The sequence below is a fragment of the Pleuronectes platessa genome, chromosome 19 (assembly GCF_947347685.1).
Source record: "Pleuronectes platessa chromosome 19, fPlePla1.1, whole genome shotgun sequence".
NCBI lineage: Eukaryota > Metazoa > Chordata > Actinopteri > Pleuronectiformes > Pleuronectidae > Pleuronectes > Pleuronectes platessa.
In genome coordinates, this window is record NC_070644.1 from 2,630,472 (window position 1) to 2,657,744 (window position 27,273).

Sequence of the window (27,273 nt, forward strand, 5' to 3'; positions counted from 1 at the left end):
TGCGGAATCAGTTTACCTATACTAATGATACTTACTGTACATTTGATAAATTATTGCCACCTTTTTTTTTTTTTTTACTTTTCCCCCCCAAATGAAATTCATACATAAACGCAAAAGATCTGCCTCCAAAATTAGAATTCATAACATGAGAAATTGCTCACACCCATCTCAACTCATGCAGACTCCCCTTTTCTTGTAGCTCCAGCGATGATTGTGACACAAAGTCAGCACCCCTCTTCCTTCTCCAGGGAGCTTTGAGTTGACAATGGAAACATGTCCAACATTTGGCAAATGTCTTCTGTGACAGCTGAGACTGTGACTCGTTAACTGCGTTTATCAGCGGGACTTCGGCTCCACTCCATAATCAACCAGGATATTTTGGCCTCATTTTTGTACAAGGAAGTGGACATGTGTGGTCCAACTTTATTTAGAGTCTATGGTTAACACTCCAAATAAAGACATAGCTTCCGAACAAATTCTTGTCAAATAAAGTGATTTTAATTGTGATTCTGTCAGGGAAGGGAAAACGTAACTGTAGGTACGATGATTAAAATATAAATAGAAAATAATGTCAATTACAGTGAATTACAAAATATGTGTAGTAGTTTACAAATAAAAAAAAACTTTCCCCTATAAATTTGAAGTTAAACAGTCCATTTCCAAATAACATTGTGTCGCTCAAGTTAGCAGGAAACATTATTTGCTGTTGTCATGACGATGCAGGGTTGAATTCATAGGGGAAAAAAAGTCAGCTTCAAAAAGTGGCATTTAGAACAATTTCAAACTTTACATCTTGAACTGCAATACTCCGTGTCAGCCGACTTCTGTCATACATGCATCATGCGTGTATGTATGACCACTTGTTTTTTACAATTGGTTTATCAATTTTCTAACACAGCATGTGTACAGTGCCAACAATGATCCATTCTCCAACTAATAACATTTAAACTTACTATGATTAACAATTCATTTGATACACACACGTTCTCTAATGAAAACAGCTGATTATACAGTACACAAACCCGCGTCGTGATGGGTTATACAGGTGACAATTTATAAACATACAAATAGCTTTCAAATGGCAGAAAAGGCCATGACACACAGCATTTACAGTATGAAACAGCTTGAAACAGCCACACTCAGACACACCATCCCCAAAAGAGGGTGAACTCAACAGAGTGAGAGGTGGGAGTCTTTATATAGTTCACAGTGCTGAAGGATGTTAGAGATACAATGAACCTCAGTGGTGTCCCAACATAAAAATATTTATCTGGGCCTTTGTAGGCTGGGCTTTATTCACTATTATTGTTTTCACCCATGTCTGTTTCTTCCTTTTTGTTTGTAGAGAACTGATTTGCACCAAACCTGGTGGAGGGATGGTGTATTGGCTGAGAAGGAACTCATTAAAGTTTGGTTGGAGATCTGGTTTTAGGGCTGGATTTTCTTTTATGACTTTTTGTCAATTTCTCCAGGGGATAATGAAGCCAAGTAAAAATCTGACTTCTTTATGGTGTTGAGACATGGATTTTAAACAATGTGGTGCAGATTACCAGACTTTCTTTCCCTAGACCAGATTTCCTTTGGCGGAGGTGTGCACTCTGCCATTCTAGTTTTATCGTCGTTTACCATGTTAGGAGATAAACCTTGGATTCAATTTTTACTGTCGTAGATATATACAAAACAAAAATGTGACGTTATCCTTCATCATTATGATGTAAGAAATAACAGGTCTTGTGATAATCAACATTAGTTTGGATCCGGATCCTTTTGAGAACTGGTACACTTTAAAAATAAGGTTTGAGACGGCAGTCTGCACTCCAGTCCACTTGGGAGCAGTAATGCATAAATGCTTTAGCTAACCATCAATAGAGTTCAAAAGAATAAGGTTATAAATCACAGCAGACACATAGCAACTGCTTTCCTTTATAAATACACAAATCTGTTTTTTAGAGTCACCACATTTTCTATTTGAAGATTTCAGAAAGCATCGGACTGCTGCTGCAGCTCATGTTACCTCAAAATGGTGCAGCAGCTTCTCCCGTAGCCACTGACCTCAGTGGTCCCAACGTTTGGAGCAGCAGGTTTGTGGGGTCAGACTTGTTTGAGTGGAAATGTGTGGATTAGACACAGGCACCATGTTGCTGTCACTCCTCAATAACACTTGCCGTGTTCCACTATCCCCCCCACCTATCAATTATAACTATCTATACATAAAGATCCCTCAGCCTGTGAGTTGTGCTTTAGTTTAAAATGCTGGTCTGCACAGTCAGAGCCCACTGTACTCTTTTATTCTTCATACTTATTGTGGACAGTGTTCAGGTGTAGAGTGTTCCATGCCATTCCCTCTACAGAGTACTGAACAGACTTCAAAGAAGCGCAGGACACTTCAAAATGACACACGAATGTACACACGCACACACACATGCACACAGAGTGATGGGTGCCATCAGAGATGGTGCAGTGTTCATCCTGGGCTACAGCAAACAGAGAAGCGGAGGCTGGACTTGCAGGTGTGAGAATCTGAAGGTCATCAGTTGTTCTCGAACAGAGAGAGGAGGTCATCGCTGCTGTTGTTCGGGAGGTCGGGGGGACCCAGATAGGACAGCAGCTCGTCCGGATTGGTCAGCTCAGGAAGAAGCTTCATAACAAAACAAAAAAAATTGTAATTAATTGAATTAAATAACTTCAGATGCAAATTTCAGATTTTTGAGCTTAGTGCTTAGTAACTTCATGTGCATTTGCTTGCGCCTTTGAGTTTTTAAATAAAATAACCAGACCTAAACAGTTTCTCCTCTCTTGTACTGATGATGTTCAATCAACTGAATATTTGCTATCAAAACCAGAGGTTTAAACAGCTCCTTCCACTTCATACACAGCTTAATTGTTCATCCTTAAATTTTACTCAGTGGTATGTTATTGTGGTAAAGCCTGTGATTTCTATTACAGTTACAAAGAGGGAAATCAAGTAATATTCACATCCTGCAGTCTAAATATGGTTTGTTCTTTCATAAAATTAAAACACATGGTCAACAGCTTTTCACTCACATCTAGTGCATGATCGGCTCCCTCTCCTCCAGGTGCTCCTTGGCCTCCCAGACCAAAGGAGCCTTCGCTCTGCATCCGGGGGTTCTGGGTATTGGTGTTCCGCTGCGACAGCGGGCTGCCGGTGTCACAGAGACCCTGGTTACCATGAACACTGGAGCTGTGCTGCTGCAGGATGTGCTGGGAGTGTTCCATTCGTCCAGGATGAGGGACCTGGCAATGATGAGCAGGACGAGACACAGAGGAAGAGAGACACAGACACAAAAATAAATCTTTATTTTGGCACACTGCTACAGGACTTCTTATTTGACTGTGTATTCACCACAAACTGCACTTTGTAAGAATCCCTGTGGGCTTTTGATAATAGAGGCTGAACACCAGAAGTGTGTGACAGTGGAGGAGGATGGACTTACACCCTCAGCAGACAGCCCCTCAGCTGTGTGCGACAGGTGGTCTGTGCTTAGTGGCGCAGTACTTTCTGTGAGTGAGAGAATCTCACCTCAGTCAGTGCTGTCTACTTGTCTACTTCAAGTTCAGTTAAAGCCTCTTAACTGAACTCACAAAACCAGAAGGAAAAGACAGTCAGTGTCGCTCCACAGCAGCACATCATGGAAGCTTTTATACCAAATCATTACAGGTAGACATCGGCCTCATTTACAGGTTTGCTGCTGGGGCTGTGTTTACTTCTTATGACTTCAAACATCGAATTCATTCTATCAGTGATTTGCAAAGGGATGCCCATATATTTATTATATGCCCAGTCCAGAGTTATGGGTACATTTCAAGAATAGAAACAAAACAAAAAGTAGTGAGGATTTTTACAATTAAACTTTTTTTATTCTCATAGAACCAACTTTAAGCTTTATGTTTTCAGTATTCCCTTACCCTATACCTGTATGATAAAAAATATTCATTGTGAAAAACAATTAGTACAAACAGTACTTAAAGACAATCTGTCAACTCTGTTAGGGCATTTTGGGTAAAATATATAGTAAAACAATACAAGTTAAAAAATGTGTCTCCCCTAAGAGAACTTTCGTCTCTACATCCATTAAGTCAAGTTGAAGTCTAATAAGATGGAGACTTTTGGTTTTGAAGTAAAAATATAAACATGCTGTGCAATAGTATGTATTTTCACTAAAAAAATAGCTTTAAAAATTAATGGAATGCTTTGAAATTTAATAAAGCACTTGTGACACAGCCTCTGTTCAAATTCTTAACAATACTACATATCTAAAGCTCATATTAAAAACAAAATCTTAAACAGAGTTGACACTGACAGTAACAGAGTTGATATGAATAACAGAGTAGACCCCCCCCATTATTAAAAGATAAAACATTTCCTGCCCGACAGAGAAACTTTTAGAACAAATTTTAAAACGTGAAAATGATTTAATCCTCACAAATACATCAGAATTACAGATCATTCATGAACTTGAATAATAACTGCATGTGTCTCATGATTTACTGATCTGGAAATTCTAATTGCAAACACTTGTTCTAATGTGCATCATAATATAGCAAATTCAGGGGCAGCCAGGGATATATCCCAGCTTTCCCAGACCATAGTCAAGCACATTAACCATGTCCTGGTTATTAGTCATGGGCTAGAGAGCACACACATCCAGAATCGCTCACTGGCAAATTCTGCCCATATTTCTTTGTTTATTACTACATGACTTCCTGTCACTGAGGTTGGTTGTGGAATGATTCTTTTGATCTTTCCTGACACATTTAATATCATCTGACTCACTCTCTCTCATTCTTCTTTGGTGTCTTGGTACTTTTGTCTGATATATTTTATCAGCACGTTGTGAAAAAAAGAGTTCTTTGAAGCTCTGGAGAGACTTTGATTTCCTATCGGTTTCCGCATTTTTGATTGAGGGGAGTCAGACACGTGTCAGTCTCTGGAGGTGTTTATGGTATTTTCGGATGGTCGTTGTTCTTTTTCAGCAACATCTTAAATTTTTTAATTTCCCTGCATAATTTGGAATTCTCCCATATTATTTTTCTTCATCCTGACCTCCTTTGTCTGAAAAAATAAAAACAAATTTAAATTCAGATATAATTTAAGTAGCATATTTCTTACTTAGAACACGGGCCAATTGCACTCATCTAACCATGCATTCTAACACTGCTCAATAAATTGCATTTATAAAAATTCACTGTACGAATGTCTAGCATTTCCTGACTTGTGTCCCTGTACGACTGTGTTTGCTCATTGTGGCGACTGTTGGATTTCTTATTTAACCCAATTAAAAAAACTAAAAACAAATGTGTAGTTACATTTTCAAAACAAATTACCTGCTCCTTTGAGTTATACTCCACCGAAGGAAATTATGCATTTGTTTGGGGACTATTTTCAGTGGCAGATCAATCCACAAACATTGCTGTAAATCAGTATTTGTGGCAGCAGGACAGGTGTGTGTGTGTGTGTGTGTGTGTGTGAGTGTGGTGATGAAGTAACAGATCATGGATGTGTTGTAGTAGTTTCTTGAAACAATGGGGAAATCTAATATATCAGACAGATGATACCCGTTAGTAGAATCATTGTATTGATAGTTATGATCGTTTTCTTAAGATTTGATGAGAATGAGAAAACAACTTTGTTATTAACTTGCCTTTCCATCTCTTTCAGGATATACAGTATGTGCCTTTTACATAATAGTCATCTGTATCACTGTGTTTGTGAAGCAAGCTCATAGTACAGCGCCTTCTGGCAGGAATCTATTCATGTAGTCTACTCAACCAGTAGAGAAAATGTCCTGAGTGAAATGACTAGAAGACACTGAGCATTATCCACTTCCCTGTGGCCAGAGGCCATGTCAAGAAAAGAAGAGGAATACGTTTCTGTGCGTTCCCTACAAAATGCATTATGCAATAAAGGGTGATGGCAGGAGATATTATTTTAAATGTATCTAACCTGGTCAGACTGATAGGGGAGTAGAGGTGGTGGCCCGGAGGCAGAAGCATACTCTCCCAGTGTCGGGGTGCCAGGAGTGTTGGGGAAGTCTGTAAACCCTGTTTGGCTGGAAAATCCCTGGCTCCCTGCAGAAACAAGAATGAACAAATGTTACCACTGTGAAGAAAACTTAGGTCAGTGCACACTTTTATTTTGCCTTGCATAATAGTGGCTGGTGCAGCCTGGAAGAGAAAGGGGAGGGCCCTTCTTTGCATGTTGCTTGACATATTTTTCTGGGTCATCTACCATCTACGAGCCCAAAGACAGAGCGACTGTGTACAATATGGGCATACAGAGATTACAGATATTGTACACAGCACCAGTTAAAAGGACAGATGCTTTATATACATTAAAGCATTATGTGTATGGTTTCCTAATCCTTTTCTCTCCAACAGTGAATACCTATAACATAATAAAAAGTCACAACAATATAAAAATTAACAAATATACTGTTGTGAGTATTATGTTATAAATGTCTTTATTGTACAGTATTTTTCAACAGCTTAAACTTCTTTTGAAAGGACATATTTTATTATGACGGGTGTAATATACCATATCACCATTCATTATCTACTTATACAGCAGCATCCACAAGTAGGTGTAAACCATGGTGTCAACAAGAGGAGTAATGGCTTTTGAAGAAGGCACAATTGTATCTCTTTACAACTACATTATAGTCTGTTATGAACCATTTATAGACTGCCTAGAATTTCTAAATTGGGGGATGTTCTGTTTTATAGTTCAAAAACTGTGTGTTTCATCTCATTCAAGCAGCCAGCAAACAGAAAACAAAAGAACAGCACCATTACAAGAATGAGGGCTATATTCTGTAAAACCCTTAAATCCCTGAAAGAATTACATTTTTCACTCTTCCGTAACATTTTAATGAATAAAACTTGCCAAAAAAAATGGTAGCCAGTTATTTTTAAATATGTAAAATTGTAAGATAACAGCACACACATGGTAATATAACAACTACAATTCCAGATGGATGATGTTTGATGATACTTAATTATTGCTTTTCATTACATTAACTTTAAAATTGGAAAATTAGGATTGTGTAAAGATTAGAAAATATGTTACAATGACTTTTCAGCGAGGGTGTGCAGACTTTTTCTTGTGTTTCCATTAGGAAGGTCTTGCACTTGTACATTTAATAAAACAGTTGGGTTGAGTTTAATATAATTAATACTTTATATTCAATTTCAAAACCTAAACATAGGTGAATTCCTTTATTAAGGTTCTTATTTATGCATCAAAATAACTAAAATATACCCTGAATATTTAGGGCCCGATGACCGAAATCGGTGGGAGGCCCTATTGAAATTGAAAGGATTATTTTTAATTGAAACTGATAAGCTGATGTCCTTAGTCAGAAGGATTCATAGTTTATAAGACCATATTCATTAAAAATAAAGGGACCACCACTAACTCATTGACCCCTTTGACTTCCCTTCTCAAATAGAACCTAACCTGGCCTGTTGTAGTCGGGGGTGCTCCTGCCTCCTGCTGTCAGACTCTGGTATGGAGAGGACGCAGGGCCCAGAGCTGCGATCATTTCCATGACGTTGGGCAACACCATGTGGCTCGGGCTGACTGTGCGGCAGCGCTTCAGCACTGGACCATCAGGCTCCTCTTTTATGTGCAGGTCTGGTTTGATGGGCACTGGTCTCCAACCACACACTGGGTCTATGGTGATCTCCTCATAGTCAGAGCTGGAGACAGGAGAGACAAATGGGTTTTCTAAGTATATTAAAATGCCACTGGACATCAAATATCCAAAAGATAAAAAACACTAACACTTTGAATTTCACATATAAGCTCTTACTTCTGGATATAGACAAGAATACCAAGCATGTACTGGTCGACCTCCAGCCCCTCAAGCAAAGCGGTTTTACTGCAGACGAGAAGAACAAAGTGTTATCTAAAGTTTTCACTGAGATGAATGGATCTGAGACTAGAAAGTGCAATAAATCCTTGTTAAATACATACTTGCACACAGGACACCTCCAGGTCCCTCTTTCACAATTGAGTTGCAAATAGGACTCCAGGTCGAAACACTACGGAAGAGAGAGGTCCACATTAGACAACTGAAATGAAAGATTAGGTGTGTGAGTGAGTGAGTTAGGGACCTCACCTGTATGTGTCTGCAGTCATGACCTCTGGCTGGCAGCTGAATTCGTCTAAATGTGATCGGGCATTTGAGAGAGACTTTAATTGCCGTCTGCTCCACACCGTCCTCACCGTTCAGACCGGGGGTCCCGGGGATAGTGCCACTGCTGAAGTTTCTCTTGACTGAAATGAAAAGAAGGGAACACAGTCACATCCCTGATCTACAACACGGCTGGGCGTTGTTACAAGGCATTTTATCTTCCATCGGTCAATGCTGAATGTATATTTATCAGATTTCTGTTAAATTTAGATTTTTTTAATTTATTCTTTACATTTTTAAGGTCTTGACCTTACAGTGTAAAGTACCTTGAGATAATGTTTATTATGATTAGGTAATATACGAATAAAATTGAATTCAATTGAATGTAATTTGTAAAGGACACGCACAGAAAAATGTTAGAGAAACTCATTGTTACAGAAGCAGTGTCCAGTGTACAGCTTATTTAGCAGAGCACATAATAATGAGGTTCCCCAGTTTAAAGTATCCACAATAGTTTAAATCCCTGATTTGTACTGGCATCACTATCAAAAGAGATAATTTAAGACGTGTCTATTTACTATGGAAAAAGGTTGACTGTGGTTATGAGTATGTGTGTGTGTGTCAGAGAGAGGGACTTGGTTATTGGAAGGTAAATTGTATAGTGGTTGGTGCGGGGGAAAAGTGCAATTTAAATGCAGAAATTTACCAAACATATTCTCTGAGTTCCTGACTAATTGCATCATGGGATGTGTCTAATTGCTAGTCTGATTGTAAGGTGATAGACCTACTGTACTGTGCAAGAATATATCACTGGTCTGTTTAATGTCAGCCTCTAAGTACTGTAGCCCCCAGCTGTGACAGTGACCGAGGGGATGAGTAAAGGGAGCACACAGTCGTCGGTTGCTGAAACTGGCAGGTTAGTGAAGCTGTAGTTTAGATTCTGTGAGGTTGTGAATCTGTTGCTCAGATCCTTACTTCAGATAAACCGCAAGCTCCTGGCAAAGACCTTCAATATCACATCAGTGGTTTAAATTAAGAAATGGTGGCTACTGTTGGATTTGGACTCACTCTTTGTTATGCAGTGCTCAGCCGGCAGCAGTCTCTTTTTCATCAAACCCTGCAGGACAGACCTGACAGACGGCCGGTGGACCAGCTGTAACACAAACAGGTGGGACTGGGGGGAGATGGCGGGGGTTGAAATGGCTATTGCTCATTTTAAAGTGGGACATACAATCAACAGGTCGCATTGTGACACTGCGTTCATTTCAAAGCTACTTACACAACAGCATGCGGTTACTGTGATCTGTACTGTGTTACGTCCTGGCTGACACACTTGCTTTAGGTACAGAGGCTTGTGGGAGGTTTTGTTGTCCCCTCGCTCAATGGACAAAGGGGTTGCATTGACACTAACCTGATCAAGGGGAACAAAATGACAGTATTAGAGTAAAAGTGCATCTAGAAACCCCTAAAGAGACTAAAATGACAGTGAACACCCTTTAAGAAATGGTGTTCGGACAAACACACACACAGTACCAACCAAAGAAAAAGTGAGGATGCTCACTTGCACAGAGGCAGGCCAGTTAGTGTTCATTTGTCTGTCCTCGTGGTGGTAGCACTTAAACTGCAGCTCCAGGTCAGGTCTGCAGGGGGAGACATAATACAATTAATCAGGGAGAGAATGGGTGGGGTTATCAGACATTCCTCATCTGCTTTTCTAAATGGAGGGAGAGAGGGAGAGAGGGAGAGAGGAGAGAGAGAGAGAGAGAGAGAGAGAGAGAGAGAGAGAGAGAGAGAGAGAGAGAGAGAGAGAGAGAGATGCACTGCTCTCAATACACACTGTGCTACAGAGGGTCACAGTTAAAGTCTGGCCTCTGCTTTGAGGTTGCTCATCTTCACTACACAGCAGCTCTATCTACCCTTTGTAATCACAAAATTAAAACACTAGTTTCAATATAAAAAAGAACTATCCTCCCGTTACTAAAATTTCAACTTTTAAAACCAGGATCTTTATCAGTTTAAAAATCCATGTACATCACATATATTCAACCAAATCCTTCTAGACCAGTGCTTTAAATGTAACATGTAATCTCTGATTGTATGCAATTTACAGTATGAGAAGCAAGGAAATTGGACACCAAATACACACGCGCTGTGTTTAGGGAAAAATCTGCCCAAATCATCGGTTTGTGTTAAAAAAATTCAAATAAAAAAAAGAAGAAGATGAATCCTAAACACATGATAAAAGTCAGATTTCTCACCTCAACATGAGTGTTTTGTAGACGGAGTCTCTGAGCTGGAAGGCGTGGTTACTCACGGCCAGGTTGTGCTCAAGTCTGAACGGCTCTAACACGACACCGTCTCGTACCGGGAAAGTCAGCCGCAGGTCATCACTGGGGTTACCTTGAAAGGGAGTTAAATAGCCTTTTAGTTTAGAATTGGCTTATTACTATGGATGGGTCTGTAATGGAAAATTATACTATTATACCACACTATGTATTATCCCTGCTTATGGACACTATTTCATCACAGGTCTCACCTGTAGAGGGCTGCAGGGTGCTAATGTTGGGTTTGGTGTCTGGTGGAAGATAGGGTGGTTTTGTGTCCTGGCCTGGGGATAGGTAGGGGGGTATGGTAGTGCCAGGTGTCATTGGGGGGGTGGGGTTCCCTCCCATCGGTGAGACGGGATACCCGGGCATCACTCCACCCCGACCTTGCTGAGATACGAGGATGAGGAAGCGTGTTTAGAACGTCAGATCCTCAGCAGTGTATTTCTGTGTGGTCTTAACTGGACTCAGTCTTTAGTAAAAGGGTGGTGTGTGCATAGATGTCTTACCCCGTTCACTGCGGCCTGTGTGAAGGCATTGTATCCCCCTGCTCCTCCTGTTGGCAGGCTGCCCTGACCATTGAACGGCTCCGACTAGTGAACACAAGAAAGGAAACAAGACAGTCAGCTAATGATCTGTATATCTGGACCTGGAATAGTTCACAGTGGTGCAGAAATTAGTGGGGCCTTAATTCTTCAGAAACTTTGATGGATTCCATTTTTTCCCTGTTTTGATCAAACCTCATCAAATCAAAAAGTTAAAAGGCTGCAGTCTAATTATTAATGAAAAATAAGTAAAGATAAGATAAACATGCCTATTAGTTGGTCAATAAAAATTCAGCAAATATAAAAGAATTTCACAATCAAAATGTCATAAAGCCTGAGAATTGACAACCCTAAAATCTCCTGTTTTGTCCAACATATAGTCTGCGACCAAAGATATTAAATAATAATAAGCTCTTTGAGAGTCATTCTGTGTCACCTATATTTTCTTTGCTTTGTCAACTAACACTATATCTTGATTTTTGTTTGCAATACAAACTCTATTTTGTTGTTCCTTGGGATATTTGTCTTTGGCCTACCCTTTAAAACCATTAAGAGATCCTCAGAAAAAAGGCTTATGTAATTATGTGCTTATGTTGACAAGAACATTGGAACATTTCCTGGAATGATCAAAAGTTCAGATATCAATATGGTATCAATAATGGTATCAGCTTTGAGTGTGTGTTATTGGTTGGATGTGATTACCTTATAATACTGTGGAGGATTAGGCTGAACTGCTCCAGGAGGGAACTGTGCTGGGTTGTGTGGTCCAGAAGGGTACTGTCCCATTAAAGGCACCCGGCTGGAGGGGTAAGAGGGTGAGGGGGCACATCTCTGCTGTGGGCCGGGGGGGTACTGCAGAGGCTGGTTGGGGTATCCCGACATCCCACCAGAGCCGTACTGCTGTGGTGGATAACCCTGAAAAAAATATATATAGAATGGAGCAGTTACGAAACTGTTGTTATTTTTAAAGTTAATTGAGAAGCAAACACAAGAGTGAGTGACTGACATTTTCTTTCTCTAAAAATCTATTTGTGAAGGTAATGCCACATCATCCTTCTATTCAACCAGTCTAGCCCACATTCAACCATGAAGTGGAAACCAATTGGATGCATTGAATTTCATGAACATAACCAGTGGTTTTGCTGTTGGCTAAAGGTATCCAGGACACATGAAGACCGAATAATCAGTAATCAGCTCGTAAAACTGAATTTCGAAAGAGTAAGCAAACATCCATGAGTAAACAGTCCTCACTAACCTCTGAATGGTAAGGCCGTTTGAGCCCCTGCTGTCCACCAGGATAGCCCACATGCTGGGCCATCTTCTGTGCCTGTGCAGCGTGAGAGGCATATAAGCCCCCAGCGGAGGGTGGAAGTCCAGGCCTGGAAGGGACCATCCCACCAGGGTTCATCACTTGAGGACCACGGGGGCCCGAATGGGACAGGAACTGGGTGCTGTAAGTTGATGCTCCACCCATCTGGGAGGGAAAAGGAAGGCAAGAGACCAAATGAGGGATGGAATGGTTAAAACAAAGCCCTCTTAGTAAAAAAAGGGGAAATGGTTGTCAGTTACTGTGTTTACATCTACTTTAGAGTTGGTTTATGCCAAGGAGGAGGCTGGAGTGAATGCATTTGCATAATTAACTGCAAAAAAAACAAACATGCATGCATGTTGAGAGGGATGGTGCTATACTTTCCTGTATCTAGTTTTCATTTGAGCTCTTTAATAAGAACCAACAGAGATAATAACTGTTTGCTAAGCTTCTACAGTGACTCTTATTATGTAAATAAGAAGTCTGTAGAGTAAATAGTCTGGCAGGGGAGAGCAGTGTCAAATTATGTGATGTCTCTGCTGTTAATAAGAAACATGTGTCGTGAGTGTGTGTTAGCAGCAGAGGAGCAGAAGCTTTGCAGCCGTCGGCACCAAAAATCACAACTCTAAACCAGGCATGGTGTTAAAGATGTAGTTTTTCCTGAAGTCCAGTGATTACTCGGTCATTAATAAAAGATCACATCTCATAAGAGCGAGACTATAATTGATTTCAGTATAGTGAGGCATGCATGAGGAGCAGCTCAGACATTTCTCCTTTCAGTTACTGCCACAATAACTAAATACAGTGATACTCTACAGAGGATCTATAACATGTCTGTATGTGGAAATAATTGGTGCTTACAAATAACAGTAGATAGTAGCAATAACATCAAAACCATCTGATGAAATAAATACAATACTATATTATTTCAACTTTAAACTGAGCAGAGGTCTTAACCCTCACCCTAGCTAAATACATTTGTATGTAAAATTAGGTGAGAGAGGCACACTAACATGTAAACATGTGATTCCCCCTGATTCTATCATGTCATAAACTCACTCATGTTGTGTGTATGTAATGGGTCAGACATTTTTTCAATAACTCATCAGATCCCATTTATTCTTTGGAATTTGGCACATTCAAGGGTAAAAGTTTACTGAAACACAACCCTGGGAAATACACTGAAGACATCCTTCACTGAAGCACTGGCCTCATGATATTAAACTAACTAATTAAAATGACAATTTTAAATCAACTTAATCTGCTGTAAAACTGACACGGACAGGCTGCATCTGCATTGGCTCCATTTAAGAAAAACAACTGAAATGAGTCTGGACTGGCTGAGCAACACCACTGTTCTGCAGACCCCAGGCTTTTGTACGGACCTAGACATTTAGGGAAACCTGCACATACAAAACTCCAAATAATCAAATAATTTACCTCAACTCCTGTATTTCAGTGGTTCAAAAATGCCTTCTGCAGAATATGTGGATGTGACATTATATTTAGTCGGCTTCAAATCAGGCAAATTAACTCGAGTAAGACTGATATAGGGTTCATTCATTTCTAGAGAACCACAAACACAAACTAAAATATGACATCCATGAAATACAAATCTTATCAAATCTTATTAATATTTAGAGTCAAATTTATAAAGAACTAAAATTATTCTTTGCTTTTATTTCGGTGTGTGCAGCTTTCCCAGTTTCTCCCTTACTTCCCTTACTCGGCCTGAACTCACTAAAAAAAGTGTGTGCCTTCCCTCCCTTCATTCTTTTCAGGCATGTTTACCTGTCCATAGCTCAGCTCCTGATGCTGTTTTTCCTGTATTGCTGATACAGTTGCTGTGGCAGTTGCAGTTGCTGTGGCGGCGGCGGCAGCAACAGCGGCGGCAGCAGCCTGGGTGAATTCTGAGGGAGGACGCACGCCCAGACCGGCACCTCCACTGTTACCAGAGTAACTGCAGGGTAGAGGGGAAGACGGGGGAGATGAGTGGGCAGTGAGCTCAGAGCACTGATCGTATGAGCGTGAGTGGTGTCGTCACTAGCATGAGTCAGAGCAGTGGGTGAAGAGCGGCCACGTTGACATATGTTAATACAAAAACCCCACAGCATGTGACAGCAGGATGTAACAAACAGCACAGTCCTGAATAAAAATATAAACAAATTCAATTATCATAGTCAATTGGTCATTTCAATATGTGTGTGGCATGAGCAGTTTTTAACAAGACACTGAGTTTCTGGGGTTTGTGGTCTTTTTGTTTTGTTTCTCTTTTTTTTTTTTTAAACCATCTTTGATTCTGAGTTCAGTGTCTGTGATCATCATGAAAGTGAAAGTTAGCTTGGCCTTTTAAGAAAGGCACAGTTACGAGAAATACACCAGGTTGTGTATTTGGTTTGGTTGTCAATATACTGGAATTTCCCTTTTATGTAATTGCAACTGTTGCAGGAGCTTGTTAGGAACTTTTGAGTTGATTTGATGCGTGTTAAGCATAGATGTACTGATCCTCCATCAATGTTTAGTAGAAACATATTTTCTATTTCTTTTCTGTCACAGAAGCTGTGGTATTTTCAGTTGTAGTTATTGGGGGCTCAGCCATGTACCATGTTTGTGTACGTTAACATAGCGACCGTCACCTTAAATTTACTTTGAATCACAACACCCATACTGTCCTTACGTCTGAACATCCATAAGAAAAGTTTGAATACAATTTTAGCTGGTTTGCTAAGGACACATCTGAATGAAGTTTATTCTCTACATTCATAAAATATAAGCAGTTTAATTTACAGTTACATTTTACGAAAAATCCCTTTCTGAATTTCTTCTCAGTGAAGCTGACATTAAGCGAACAGAAATTCATTGAGCATACCTTCCACCATAGGCCGAGGGTTGGTTGTAGCCGGCGTTGGGGCGTCCATACATCAGTGGGTGACCATAGCCTTTAGATACAGCGTCTCCATATGACTGTTGTCCCATAAACTGGGAGGCCATGCCAGGGCCCATACCAGGGCCCATACCAGGGCTGCCACCAGGCATCATGTGACTGCCAGAACTTTCACCTGGACCCATGGGTGCACAGAACACCTACATCGGAGGAAAGGGGGAGAGGAAGGGGGTTAGGGGTGGTTATCACAGTCATAGGAACCATACAGCGTTGAATATGTTACATTAAATCAGTTACAGAAAGCAAGTGAAACAACAGAGAGACACACTTAACAGTCACATTCGCCTGAAAGAGAAACTACAACTAAATGTTCTGGAAGTTCTTTAATTAATACATTTAATGAAACTGAGAGCCAAGTATTGAAGTGAATGATGGCATCCTGTCCTGTATATTATTATGAAGTACTATTAAATGTGATGGCAATCAGACTCTGTGACTACCAGCTCAAAATAGGAACAAAAACGAAAATATGAAACAATCATAGTCAAAAGAAATATGATAAAAAGAGCCACAGCTGTACTTTCAGATTTCAAATTCAAAATGCCTTGATTCCCTGCTCTGAGATAAACAGAAGCTTTTTTATCAGCTTCTGTTAATTCTGGTTTTGTGTAGTCTCAGAAAACAAAATGTCTCAGAGTCATGTGTTACCTGACTATGTGTGGGATTGGTCACGCCCCACACTGTGGTTACTACAGAGAGAGATCCTGGGTGCTGATTGGTGCCTGGTTGCCAGGAGACTGGGTCATTTAGATAGGGGCCGTCACTGCTGCAGAAGGATACAAAGCTGAGTTGGTGGGGATTGTTGAGGAGAGCGTTCATTCACATTTCAGATATAACAGATCAATATCAGAGTATCACAACATTTTATTATGATCCATTTCTGTATTATACTTTTGGGCGCAGCTGTGGAGCAGAGACAGTTCACCTAGGTGGTCAATTCATCATTCACTTTGCGGAGTTAAAAATTAACCTGAGGGTGGTTTCGTCATCTGACAGTTGAGGTTACAAACCATTTCCTCAACAGGAAACAACCACATTAGCAGTACTCTCATACCACATTATTTGCAGGGTGCCTTTGGCTGAGATCTTTCTACCGCCACTGTTTTTTTTAACAAGAATCACAGGCCTAGGTTGACATTGATTAGAATATAAAATCAGCCTCACTCCTGGTTTGTTTGTTTTTCTTTCTCTCTGCTTTCAGCACTTCTTTTCAGCCGCTGCTCGTCATGTCAGTGAGTTAGAGACACATTTGTCACGCTTTCATAGCTTTCCAGAGAGCAACAGAGTGGTCAGAACAGTCTTTGTGGCTGTGCTCAATTAAAGGCTGTTCTGGCTCGATAAAAGCTCAAAATCAAGATGCTTCCAAAATGTCAGAACAAAAAACACTCGACAGCTGCTTTGTCTTAACAGTGTGTAGGAAAGGATCAGACAGGTTGGTCCAGTTTCTAGGGAATTTATTCATCTTTGCTCTTCTAATTATTCATAGATCAGTCTGAGGGCAGTAATGCCTGCAATATCAAATGAAGCAAAAAAAAAGAATGACATATTTTGCTTAAATCATTTTGCAAACATTTGTGTGTTATTTCAAAGGCCTAATGGATTAATGAATGTAAAAGGATATAATGTAAAATCCAATACTCGAGTAAAGCAGAAAGCCAAAAGCACCAACTAATAGTGACTATCAGAGCACACTACTATTGTATAACAATATAGGAGAAGTTAATCCTCTGAAGGCTATAATTATAGAAAATAATTGACCAGTGTCTTTATGGTAAGAGGGTCTGTGTGAAACTGAAAGTGAAAAATAGTCGATATGTGCATGATGAGCACTATACCAGTCATTGATTATCTATCTGAACACAAGCTGCTGTCATTTACCTGTATCTTATGTTGACTTTGTCACAATAATAAAATCAGGGATTTATCAGAACCTCATGCGTGGCTGTTGGTTAGCACAGTGTTTATGAGACATAACTAAATCACTTTTCAGTCTCTGGTCAGACAACAGAGACAAGAAACAGTATAGAAGAGGCCACAGAGACCAGTGGACCGAAGGGCAGACTAAAGCTGTTCTGAGATATGAACTGCAGAGGACCTGCAGACAGTTTGGTCCAGACTTTCTCCAGAGGTTTCTTTTGACATGTTTATGAACAACTCAGCTCAGAGGGATTCACAACAGCAACAAATGCTCAACTGTGTTCAGGTGAGAAGTGGTGCAGCAGACAGAGGCATGTAACGTATTAATTCTGCTGCGAAAATCACGTGCTTTTGGTTACATCACATCGACCCTGTTCATTTTGTTTTAGTTTTTTGCATTTATACGTCTGTCGTTCGTTAGAAATCTGCAGACTTTATACCAGGAGGTCAGGCACAGAAAGTCTGCAGAAACTCTGGAGGCTCTCGCTCCTTCAATTGCCACTTGTCGGACATTTGCTCAGACACAAACACCTCCTCCAGAGCAACTCCAGAGGAAGGCAGCTCGGTCTGTAGCTGTCAGTCACAGCAGGGGTCTGAGTAGCAGCTGCGATCCGACTTCTCTAACTTTCTCTGTGGTCACTCATTTCAAATGCCAATACAGCAGATCACACTGTGGTCATTAACCTGTATTTCTAGACTCAAACATGGTGTTTGCTTGATGATAATCAAACACATCAAAGGAGAATTCTGCAGAGGTGGCTGTCACCTGGTCGTGTGTCTTTGCCTAAAACGGATTACTTCTCTTTCCGTTTTAATTTTGATGATGGAGACTGGAAGTACCAGTGGCACAGAATTTCCGCAACTATTCTTTAGTGAGTGATAAAAAGTTGACAGGATTCTCTGAACATGGAATTTCACAATCCTAAAAGCACTCACTTCACAGGGAGGAAATACCACAGCGTGCAGCAACATTTAACATTTACAGAGGAAGAGATTTAACCACTATTAAAGTTGTTTGGGCATTTCACAGTATGTGAAGTAAGAGGTTGATGTGGAGACAACCCGAAAACACAGGTGAAGACGTTTATCTCACGTTTGTGTGCAAATAACTTGATAAGACAACTCAAAGTGAACTGATCCGTTTATGAGCAGCTTCATGACCAGTGATCCAGTACCACATTCCGTAGCTGTACACAGCTCAACTTCTGCAATGCAATGTGACTACATCTGTCATCTGCTGTAACATGCAAGCCCACATTCCTGGCAATTTTCAATGAGACCCAAACACTGGATTTCTACTGTTAAACTTGCAATCATCACAAAAAAGGTAAAAAAAAGTTGCCACCTTCTTGAGTTACAAATTCCATTGAGCAGTCTTTTGGCCGCTCATATGCCTCAAAACACAATATGTCACCTGAACAGGATTCCTGGATCCTATTTCATGTCTCACCAATACCTTCAGCTACAAGCGACACACCAACGCAACCACGTGCATTGGTCTGAATTCCTGCTTAAGTTCAGTGACACAAAGACAGAGCTGGAATAAGTTAAACTTGTTTCCACCAAACACACCCCTGGGCCCCAACAACAAAACCATAATACAGCACTGGAGAAGGCAGGCGAGGTGTCACATGGTTCACCTGAGGACAACAAGTTTAATGTTACCACTGTGTGTTTGTGTGTACCTTTGTGGATTGGGAGGCAGGGAGGGTTTCATGGAGTTGAGGTGGTTCATCGGATGAACGGGGGGATCATCAGAGAGCCCCCACTGTCTTCAAGTGGCAGCTCCTGTGAGAGAGAGGGGGAAAACACACACATAAAAAGACAGTTTCTCAAAGCTCATTTGCTGCACAGCAACAATTTATCATCACTGCAGCCCAAACTGTGTGCACTAAGACATAGTGCCCTCCCACTCATAGCCACTCACTTTAATCTCTGTGTGTCTGGATGTGTGTGTGTGTGTGTGTGGACTGTGCACATCAAAATGTTAGCCTATCACTGACTGCTGTAGCTCTGATACCTCTCAAAAGGAGGGGGAGGGGTGCTGGGAGCTAAATTTAGCATGCTGATTTCAAAAGGAATTTAAGAGAACGGAGATGTGAGGAGGCAGACGCTCCGCCCGGAAACGGCGACGTACAATCAGTCGCTCGCCAACACACGCTTGTTCTTCTTGTTCCTCGATTTGGTTCATTTAATAACAGCCCTCATGTTTATCTGCCACATTCCCTTCTTCAATACATGATCTTTTCTCTATTTCCTACACAATCCTTATTTCCACACTGCTGCTGCCAACTGCTGCTCTCCTTCTACCTCCCACTAATGATTTTCTTTATCTGACGGTTACCAACTGACATGCTAATTTTCCAACATCAGAGCCTTGCCTCCACATCCCCTCCCCCTTGGTTCTTCTCTCTGGTTTCCCTATTGCACTTTGCAGATTTGGGTCAGACACCCCACATCGTGTACAGCAGGAGGGGAGGAGAGGGCTCCTCAGATCAAATACCTGTATTCCTTCCGATCAAAAGACACTGTCAGCCTCCAAACAGCACCTTGCAACTTCCATCACAGCTCAGCAGCTAAACCACACAATGCAAGATGTCGGTCTTCATCAGATGCTGCAGCACAGTCTGTACCTGCAGAGGAAGGATTGAGACACACTGTTCCCTCGGTTGACCTCAGCTTTCAGACTGTTTTTCACCCACGGCTCTTTGTGCTGCCTGTTCTTTTCTTGTCCTCTGCCTCTTCCTCTGCCATCAAACTGACAGCCAAAACACTGCGGGCGCTCAATCAACCCTCAACTGACCCTGGGCTCCCACAGCCCCTGTGTTGTTTGGTTAGCACTGATTTCAGCTTTCATGAGCAAAATGAGATGAATCAGAAAGCAAGACATGAACCTGTTCAAGGCAGTTTATCCAGATGTTGTGGTGTTTTAAACAAAAAATAATGTTATCTGCAAATTAAATTCTCACTGTTACAATCATGAACCATCAGAAAAGGTATTTGTTGTAGATACTTTGCATATTGCTTGTACTGTTACAATATGAAAATGTTACAGGCTGAAGGTCTGTACTTTTAGTATGGCTGAGACAATATTTTCATTACTGATTATTCTGCAAAGGTTTTCTTTTTCAATGTAATCAAAAGTTAAACAAATATGATTTCCAAGAGTCTACGGTGACATCTTCAAATGTCACTCCAAAGTCAATGCATTCAAAAGAAAAGCAGCTAAATGTCACATTTCCAAACCTGGGGCATTGGTATTTTAGCTTTTTCCATCTAATAAATGTATTCACTTATCACTTTGGCCTTAAATTACACAGTGAGACAATTGATTATATTTCATATAGGAACTGTTTTACACTCAAAGGAGGATGCGGCAGCATCAACCTGCTCATCATTACTTTACCTGAACTGCTCTGATGTCATTATGTAAAACACCCTTAAGGACTTTGAGAAGTTGGGTTTCATAATCAAAACAAAATTAGTAGCATTAATACCAACATATTGTAATCTCTATACATTCAATTTAGTCAGCTAATTACATCTTGAGCCCAAAGGCCACAATCATATTCAGTTAAAGTGATCATCAGTTTGACTTACGTCACAGCCATTAGTGATCCAGTGTGTATCAACTGCTTGAGGGTAGGAGAGACTGGCAGCTAGTCAGCAAACATGATTAAACACTCCCTCTGCTTCTTAGTCAAATAGAAAGCAAAGAGCTCTTTACATAATTTATTAACTGCCACTCATTGTTTTCTGACTCGAGCTGTCACATAACCGATCAAGGTTCTTACTTAAGTGCCTCTTTAATTTTGACAGTCACTTATCAATACTGACGATCTGACCCAATCATTTATGGCACAATTTATATTGGGAATAAATTGAAACAATCTGACAGAGAATTAATCAGCAAAGATTTGATGAATCCTTTAGGTGTTTCCTCAAGGAAAAAACCTGTCAACCCAGTTGGAGGGAGAGGATTTCTGGATTTTCTGGTTTATACCATTGTCATTTTGGTTTTTGGCTGTTGATTGAGTGAACTATGGCAGAAATCTAAGAATGTCTTTCAGGCTTAATGTTCCGATGCCCTTTTCCCCCTCCCGATACATATTGCCAAATTGCCATTTTAGCAAGGTGTGGCCAACACTACACTAAGGAAAATAAATTATTATTCGCAGTTCTAAAAACTGCTTTGGACAGAGGCAATGCAGTGCAGCTGTTACTTTGAGACGGCAAAGAATAAGAGATTTAAGGAGAAGAAATCTGCCTTATTATCTGGATGAAACAAATATACTATTTAAAAAAGATGTGAATATAATAGACCTGGTATTGGATTGCTACATAGATTTGCTTACCCGCCTTTGACCTGCAATATCTGAGGTATCTCTGCCGCTTTATAGGAACATCTCTAGTTTGAACCCAAACTATTGTTTTTTTCAGTCACCTAAATAAATAGCTGCTCTTAAACTGCCACTGAAACCTGTATATAAAAAAGTGAAGATAGTAAGTCAACTAAGTCTAAAAATGTGTCAATATCATCTTCTGATCTCACACAAGACCCAAACCTCAGTCTCATGTGTGAAAGTCCTGAGCCCAATTCATTTATCACCTCAACCTCTTCACGACATGGACTTTGTGAGACCTCTCCGGACTTCTGAAAGCCTTCGTCAAAAGTGGTCTTTAATAAGCACCTGACAGCAGCAGATGTTCAGAAAGTCACAACGCTCCATATTAATAGTGCACTTTCACAATATTTGTGGTCCTGTACAAATATTTAACAAAAACCTTCCTGGTGAAGACGAAACAGGTCACAAGAGTGTTCTCAACAAATAGAACCTCTACCAAGGTAGAACTAATGGCAACCATGGATGTGAGCCTTCAGCTGCTAATGTAATGTGTCACATTACTTAGTTAATATTTCATATGTGGTGCTTCTCATCTCAGCTTCAGGTTGTAGGTACAGACTGAGCATTTGTACAGCTCAAAATCGAAATATTCCTTTTACAATGAAATAAAACAGAAAAAAGCAGGAAATGCTTGAAATTAGCAGCCTGGAACAAGATAATATTTCACATATAATCAAAGTCAGTAAGATGCGTTTCAGTTCTGGAAGAGATATTTATAATAAGGCTCGCACTGACAAATATTTTTAATCTCAATGATGTACCTATTATTTTCACAATTAATTGATTGCATCTATAATGTCATCACAGGAATTAGAAATTTTTTATCACAAAGCTGAACAACAAGGCCGGAGATGCAAAAGTGTGTTTAGGTAAGACTGTAAATAAATGCATCACTTAGAACTCAATGAGCGACTATTTAGTTAATCTATTAATTCACTTTAAAAAAAAAACTTTAGTCTGTTGCTTTTCTTTGTCTTATGTGGTTTTAAGATACAAGGTAAATTTTTGGTTCACTTTAAAAATCTATTGATGAACAACTAGAAGACCAATATACATAACTGTTGGTGGCAGAACCCAATGTTTACAGTGGAAATTGAATGATCATGCAATTATTCGATTAGTTCAATTTATGAGGGAAAATGTAACAAAATGTGTGAAAATCTTGAATAAGAAAATCGCAGATGAAGGCCAAAGGCTCACAATTTACAACACGCCCACTTAACTGGTGACCTGCACTGCTCCGCACTAATTGAGAGTCTCAATGGGGTCTGAGAGATTAGATTAACCAATTAATAGACTCTTAAACACCATCATGAAATGAAAGCGACAGATCACACCAATGAAGGGCAAGATAGAAATACTCTCACACACTGACAAGAGAGACATGTAGAAACTGTGGTAAATTCAGGTTAGAAGTCCAAAACAAAAAAAGATGCGCCATGCCCAGTATGTTGTGTACTACAGGTGCCTGGAATAAGAATTAGAATTTCAATTAATAGCCTCATTTTGTACCATAAAAGGATCAAATATTGTGCCCGAAAACTGTATTAAGTTACTTCACTGAAAATCCTCATTTAAATCATTTAAATCATTTAATTGTGTGTATTTAGATCAACAGTAGAGACGCAAGTATTTGTCGATTGACCGAAATATTTTTTTTAATAAATACATTTCAGACATTTTTCCAGAAAGGTCCAACGTTTATAGTGTATTTAATTTTATTCTATAGCCTGAAAAATCTGTCATTTCAGTGGTTTTGGTGTTTGGTTGGAGAAAACAAGCCACCAGCTCACAATAACTTTAGCAGTTTTTCAGGCAAAAATGCCAAATATTCTCTGGTTTCACCTGCTTTAAATGTGGGGGTTGGATTCTTCTCTTGGTCATGTGTGACAGCATGTTGACATCACAGTGGGCTCTATTACACTGTCACAGCACATTAGTTAACTTCTCTCTATCTACATGAGATCATTGGGGATAATAATCAACAGACTAACTGAGCTGCAGAGAACACGAGTAAGATCATATAGACAAAAACTAAAAAAAACACTAAGAACATGTGGAGGCTTCAGACAGCAGCAGCCTCAACACAAGCCCCTCACTTTACTCTGCAGTTGTCTAAGCACCTTCATTATCCAACACTTCTTCTTCATCATCTCATGAAAACACTGACCAAAAGTGACTGAGCCCGGCTTCCAGCCAGGACAACATGTTATTGTACCCATGGTATATTCAGGAAGTCATGGCCCAGAGGGACAAACGGGCAACCTCACCTCAGACCCACTGCAACGCCACAACACATGCATGATATAAAAACAACAACAGTTGTGAGGCATGTAGCCTGTGTTGGGGGGGGGGGGTCTCCCTTACACAACCTCTCACATGATGTGATTATCGATCTGTGAACATACGACAGTCGGAATCAATGCAGGCGATCACACCAGCACACTCACGTCTACCTGCAGCTCCCCCCGCAACACAGCAAACCAAACATGCCGCTCACATTTGCAGGAGATCGGAACAAAGCCTTTCAGCGGTGTGGAGTCCAGCCTGTCCCCCTCTCTCCGTCTCTGTCTGTCAGTGGGTGCGAATGTGTGTAAAATGCGAATCGCGGGTGTGTTCTGTTGCACCTACCTGCCTCAGCTGCTTTATAAACGCAGATACGTCCACAGCCCCGCGGTAAAAAGCGACAATAAACGAGGGGGAGAGCGTGAAAAGGCGTCCAGTTGAAGGGAGAGTCTGGTGTCGTAGCCTGACGGTGTTAAGTTATAGTGTGATGTGTCGCTGGGAACGGAGCAGGAGCGAGTGGAGGCTCTTTAACACGCTGCTGCTGCCGTTAGCCACTCAGTGCTAACTAGCTCCCCGCCAGTCCGTGGCACGTTAGCCCGTCGTTACAATGCCTGTTTGCGCGGAGGGCGAGAGCAGCTATGGCCAAAAAAGCTGGGCCCCCGTGGCTGGGAGAAAGTGAAAGCTGCTCGGCCCGGTGGCTTACCTTTTCCCCGCAGGAGCCGCTCGGTCGCCAGACAGCGTTGCGTTAGCCGGGCGACATTAGCCTGCTAGTGTCGCAGTCGGGCTAGCGGGGAGAAGATAGGCAGTCCGATGAGCGTAGCTGTCGTTAGTATGACCTGTTAGCTTGTTGTTTCCACACCCCGGGCTTATAATAAGTAAGTACACTATTCATCAATTTGCCCTTAATGGCTCCTGTGTTGCGAACTTGACACATTAAACTACACAAACTAACTAAGTACACGCGGGTTAATAGTTGCGGTGTGCGCTCGGGCCCATAACCTGGCACCTCGGCTCGGCTTCACCTCCCTCATTGCACAATGACCCGCTATAATATATTCATGTGATCACAGGGATATAATGTTTCCCACCGAGGAAGACCCCTCCTCCTGCAAGTCAGGCGGCTGAATGACTAACTACAGAGAAAGTGAGTGAGGGGGGGGGGGGGGTATTGAAATGACATCACCTATAATTGATCACGTGGGTGTGTGACCCATGCACAATCAAATCATCCACCTGCACACCCTTCACACCAGATAGATTCATGCAAAGGTTTGGACATACTATGTTGATTTTTTTTTTGGGGGGGGGGGGGGGGTAACATGAATTTAACCCCTGCAGTAACCAGACATTTGAAAATGAGCTTTTCTTCACATGATCTTCCAATGCTACTTTCTCATTTCATCAGCTCCCCCAAAGGACATTTTCAGGCAACTGTGGCCTGCGCACAAATTTGGAGTGATGCAGTCCAGTTTTTCTGCAGAGGCCACAGCTTGCAGGCTTTTTCAAAATTAGTTTTGACTTGTGGGATGTTCAGCCTCTCCTTCTGCTGATCACCTGACACATGGCTTCACCATCATGAATGAACTACTTCTGCACAGTCCCCTGACTTGAACATCACTGAGAATCGAGCAGGATGGAACAGTGTCGTACCACAATAAGATTAAGATGCTGTGCCTGTCATCCTGAAAGATTAGGTGTGAGATTGCACTACCTTTCTACATCAGGGGTCTATAAAGAGTTGTTTTTTTCCAATGAAGATCCAGTATGATTTGGATTGTCAATGATTTTTACAGTTTTCCACACAATCGACATTATTAACTAAGGGAAATCACTTTTGGTAATATTATGCTCAACATCTTACCTTCAGCATTGAGGTTATGTTTTCATCACTGTCATAACTTTATATTCCTCAGCAGGATTGCACAAAAAACACTGAACTGATAAGCACCGAACTTGGTGGAGGTAAGTGGCGTGGGCCAGGGAAGAACTTATTAAACTTTGAGGCAGATCCAGATCCTTTATTATGAATTATAATCTTTGTCTGTGAGGTCTGGTGTGTGCTACTCTCCGAGGGTCCTAGATAAGGAGAGAGTTTTGCTGTGCAATCTTCCTCAGGTTCTTCATTTCTCCTGTTCAAGACTTAAAAGCGAGAGTTCAGCTTTCAGTATTGAGCCAATTCTTGCAGCAAGTTCATAAAGTTTAATAAGAAGTTTTTCAGGTTGACATTCCATTGCAGAACCCCACCTTCTGAAAAATGTTGCCTCTATAAGGTCAGTTATCTGATCCAGATTGTCAGCGTTGCTGGAAGACAAGCTGTTGACTAAAACCTGAAAAACCTACAATTGATGACTAGATTGACATTATCAATGTTATATATTTAAAATAGAAACAATTACTTTTTCAGTCAGACTACAAAAAGACAGGTTTATGAAGTTATTCAGTTGGATGGTCTTTTTGTACATTTTTTGTGAATATCTAAAATTAAGTTACTGCCAAATATTGTGGCTCTGATTACAAATGTAGTAAACATGGATATTTTTTATTTAGTCACTTTTATTAATTAGATCATTTTTTTTTTTTTTATATTATACCATAAAGGCACAAACCATCTTGACTTCTATGAGCCTTAATACAATGATCACAAGTACATTTGCATTCAGCAACTAAAAGAGAATACAAACTCTGTGGGTAGGTAGACGTTAAATGTGCTGCCGTGCAAGGAAACCTAAAAATATCTCTGCTCTGCAGGAAGAGTGGGTGAAAAATCATCGAGAGAAAAGACTGTTACAAAAAGTGTTGCAAGCTGAGATGACTGTCAAAGGGGGGAGGAGTTACTGGGTAATATTCAAACTACTATTAATAATAACAGTAATAGTAAGATTTCTTTTGTACAGCACCAGCAGCTCAGTGCTGTACACATAAATCAATCCCACTGAATAATAGTTCAAATAAAATCAAGTATTAAAAAAACATGAATAGATTTAAAACACAAGTATGCATGACATTTGAGTAAAATACATCAACAAAGTGCAGCAGTGAAGTGAAAGCCAAATCAAAGCCCAAACTAACCTACATCCCACACTTACTGTTTAATTTGTGGTAAGTTCATGATATACAGTTAATTAAAATCTGAAGAAGTCCAATTTGTGCCCAAACTTCCAATGTGTGCATTACACATAAAGCGTGTGTGTCACTTGAAGCCAGTCAGTGCTTCAGCAGCAGGGCCACTGAGTGTTTTGGAGTCATTAGAGGTGTCTGCAGTATCTTGCCAGAGGGCAGTGCACCGTGGAAAATAAAAAGTCCAACCAGCTCTCTGTTTTGCAGACCTCTGTTGCCCTGGAAACAGGTGCTGAGATTTCCCATTTCTTCATTTTTCTCTGCACTAT

The 27,273-nt window shown here is 40.6% G+C and overlaps 1 protein-coding gene across 14 annotated transcripts; it reads right to left on the reverse strand.

The window, feature by feature from the left end:
- Window positions 1-476: 476 nt before the first annotated feature.
- On the reverse strand, window positions 477-25,018 carry zmiz2 (zinc finger, MIZ-type containing 2). 14 transcript variants are annotated; one of them, XM_053411240.1, is made up of 21 exons: window positions 24,591-25,018; window positions 19,699-19,828; window positions 18,881-18,983; window positions 15,927-16,044; window positions 15,204-15,418; window positions 14,126-14,294; window positions 12,281-12,499; window positions 11,728-11,940; window positions 10,990-11,073; window positions 10,693-10,870; window positions 10,415-10,556; window positions 9,694-9,796; window positions 9,436-9,567; window positions 9,225-9,330; window positions 8,142-8,299; window positions 7,997-8,064; window positions 7,833-7,901; window positions 7,478-7,719; window positions 5,966-6,090; window positions 3,046-3,255; window positions 477-2,638 (listed from the first exon to the last, which is right to left on the reverse strand). In XM_053411240.1, exons 3-21 carry the CDS (start codon window positions 18,928-18,930, stop codon window positions 2,531-2,533), a joined length of 2,709 nt encoding a protein of 902 aa, XP_053267215.1. In that variant the 5' UTR covers window positions 18,931-18,983; window positions 19,699-19,828; window positions 24,591-25,018; the 3' UTR covers window positions 477-2,530. The 14 variants fall into 14 exon arrangements, with proteins under 14 accessions (XP_053267215.1, XP_053267222.1, XP_053267214.1 ...); XM_053411247.1 differs by lacking the exon at window positions 24,591-25,018 and adding an exon at window positions 24,233-24,534 and having other exon boundaries at window positions 15,927-16,041; XM_053411239.1 differs by lacking the exon at window positions 24,591-25,018 and adding an exon at window positions 24,233-24,533.
- Window positions 25,019-27,273: the final 2,255 nt, after the last annotated feature.

Excerpts from the sequence above, each read along its gene's own strand:
- zmiz2 (XM_053411238.1), bottom strand. The coding sequence starts at position 18,930 with ATGAACCACCTCAACTCCATGAAACCCTCCCTGCCTCCCAATCCACAA. Across the intron at positions 8,065-8,141 it reads ATGACTGCAGACACATACAG|TGTTTCGACCTGGAGTCCTA; the intron begins GTGAGGTCCCTA and ends TCTCTTCCGTAG. Across the intron at positions 7,720-7,832 it reads ATTCTTGTCTATATCCAGAA|CTCTGACTATGAGGAGATCA; the intron begins GTAAGAGCTTAT and ends TCCTGTCTCCAG.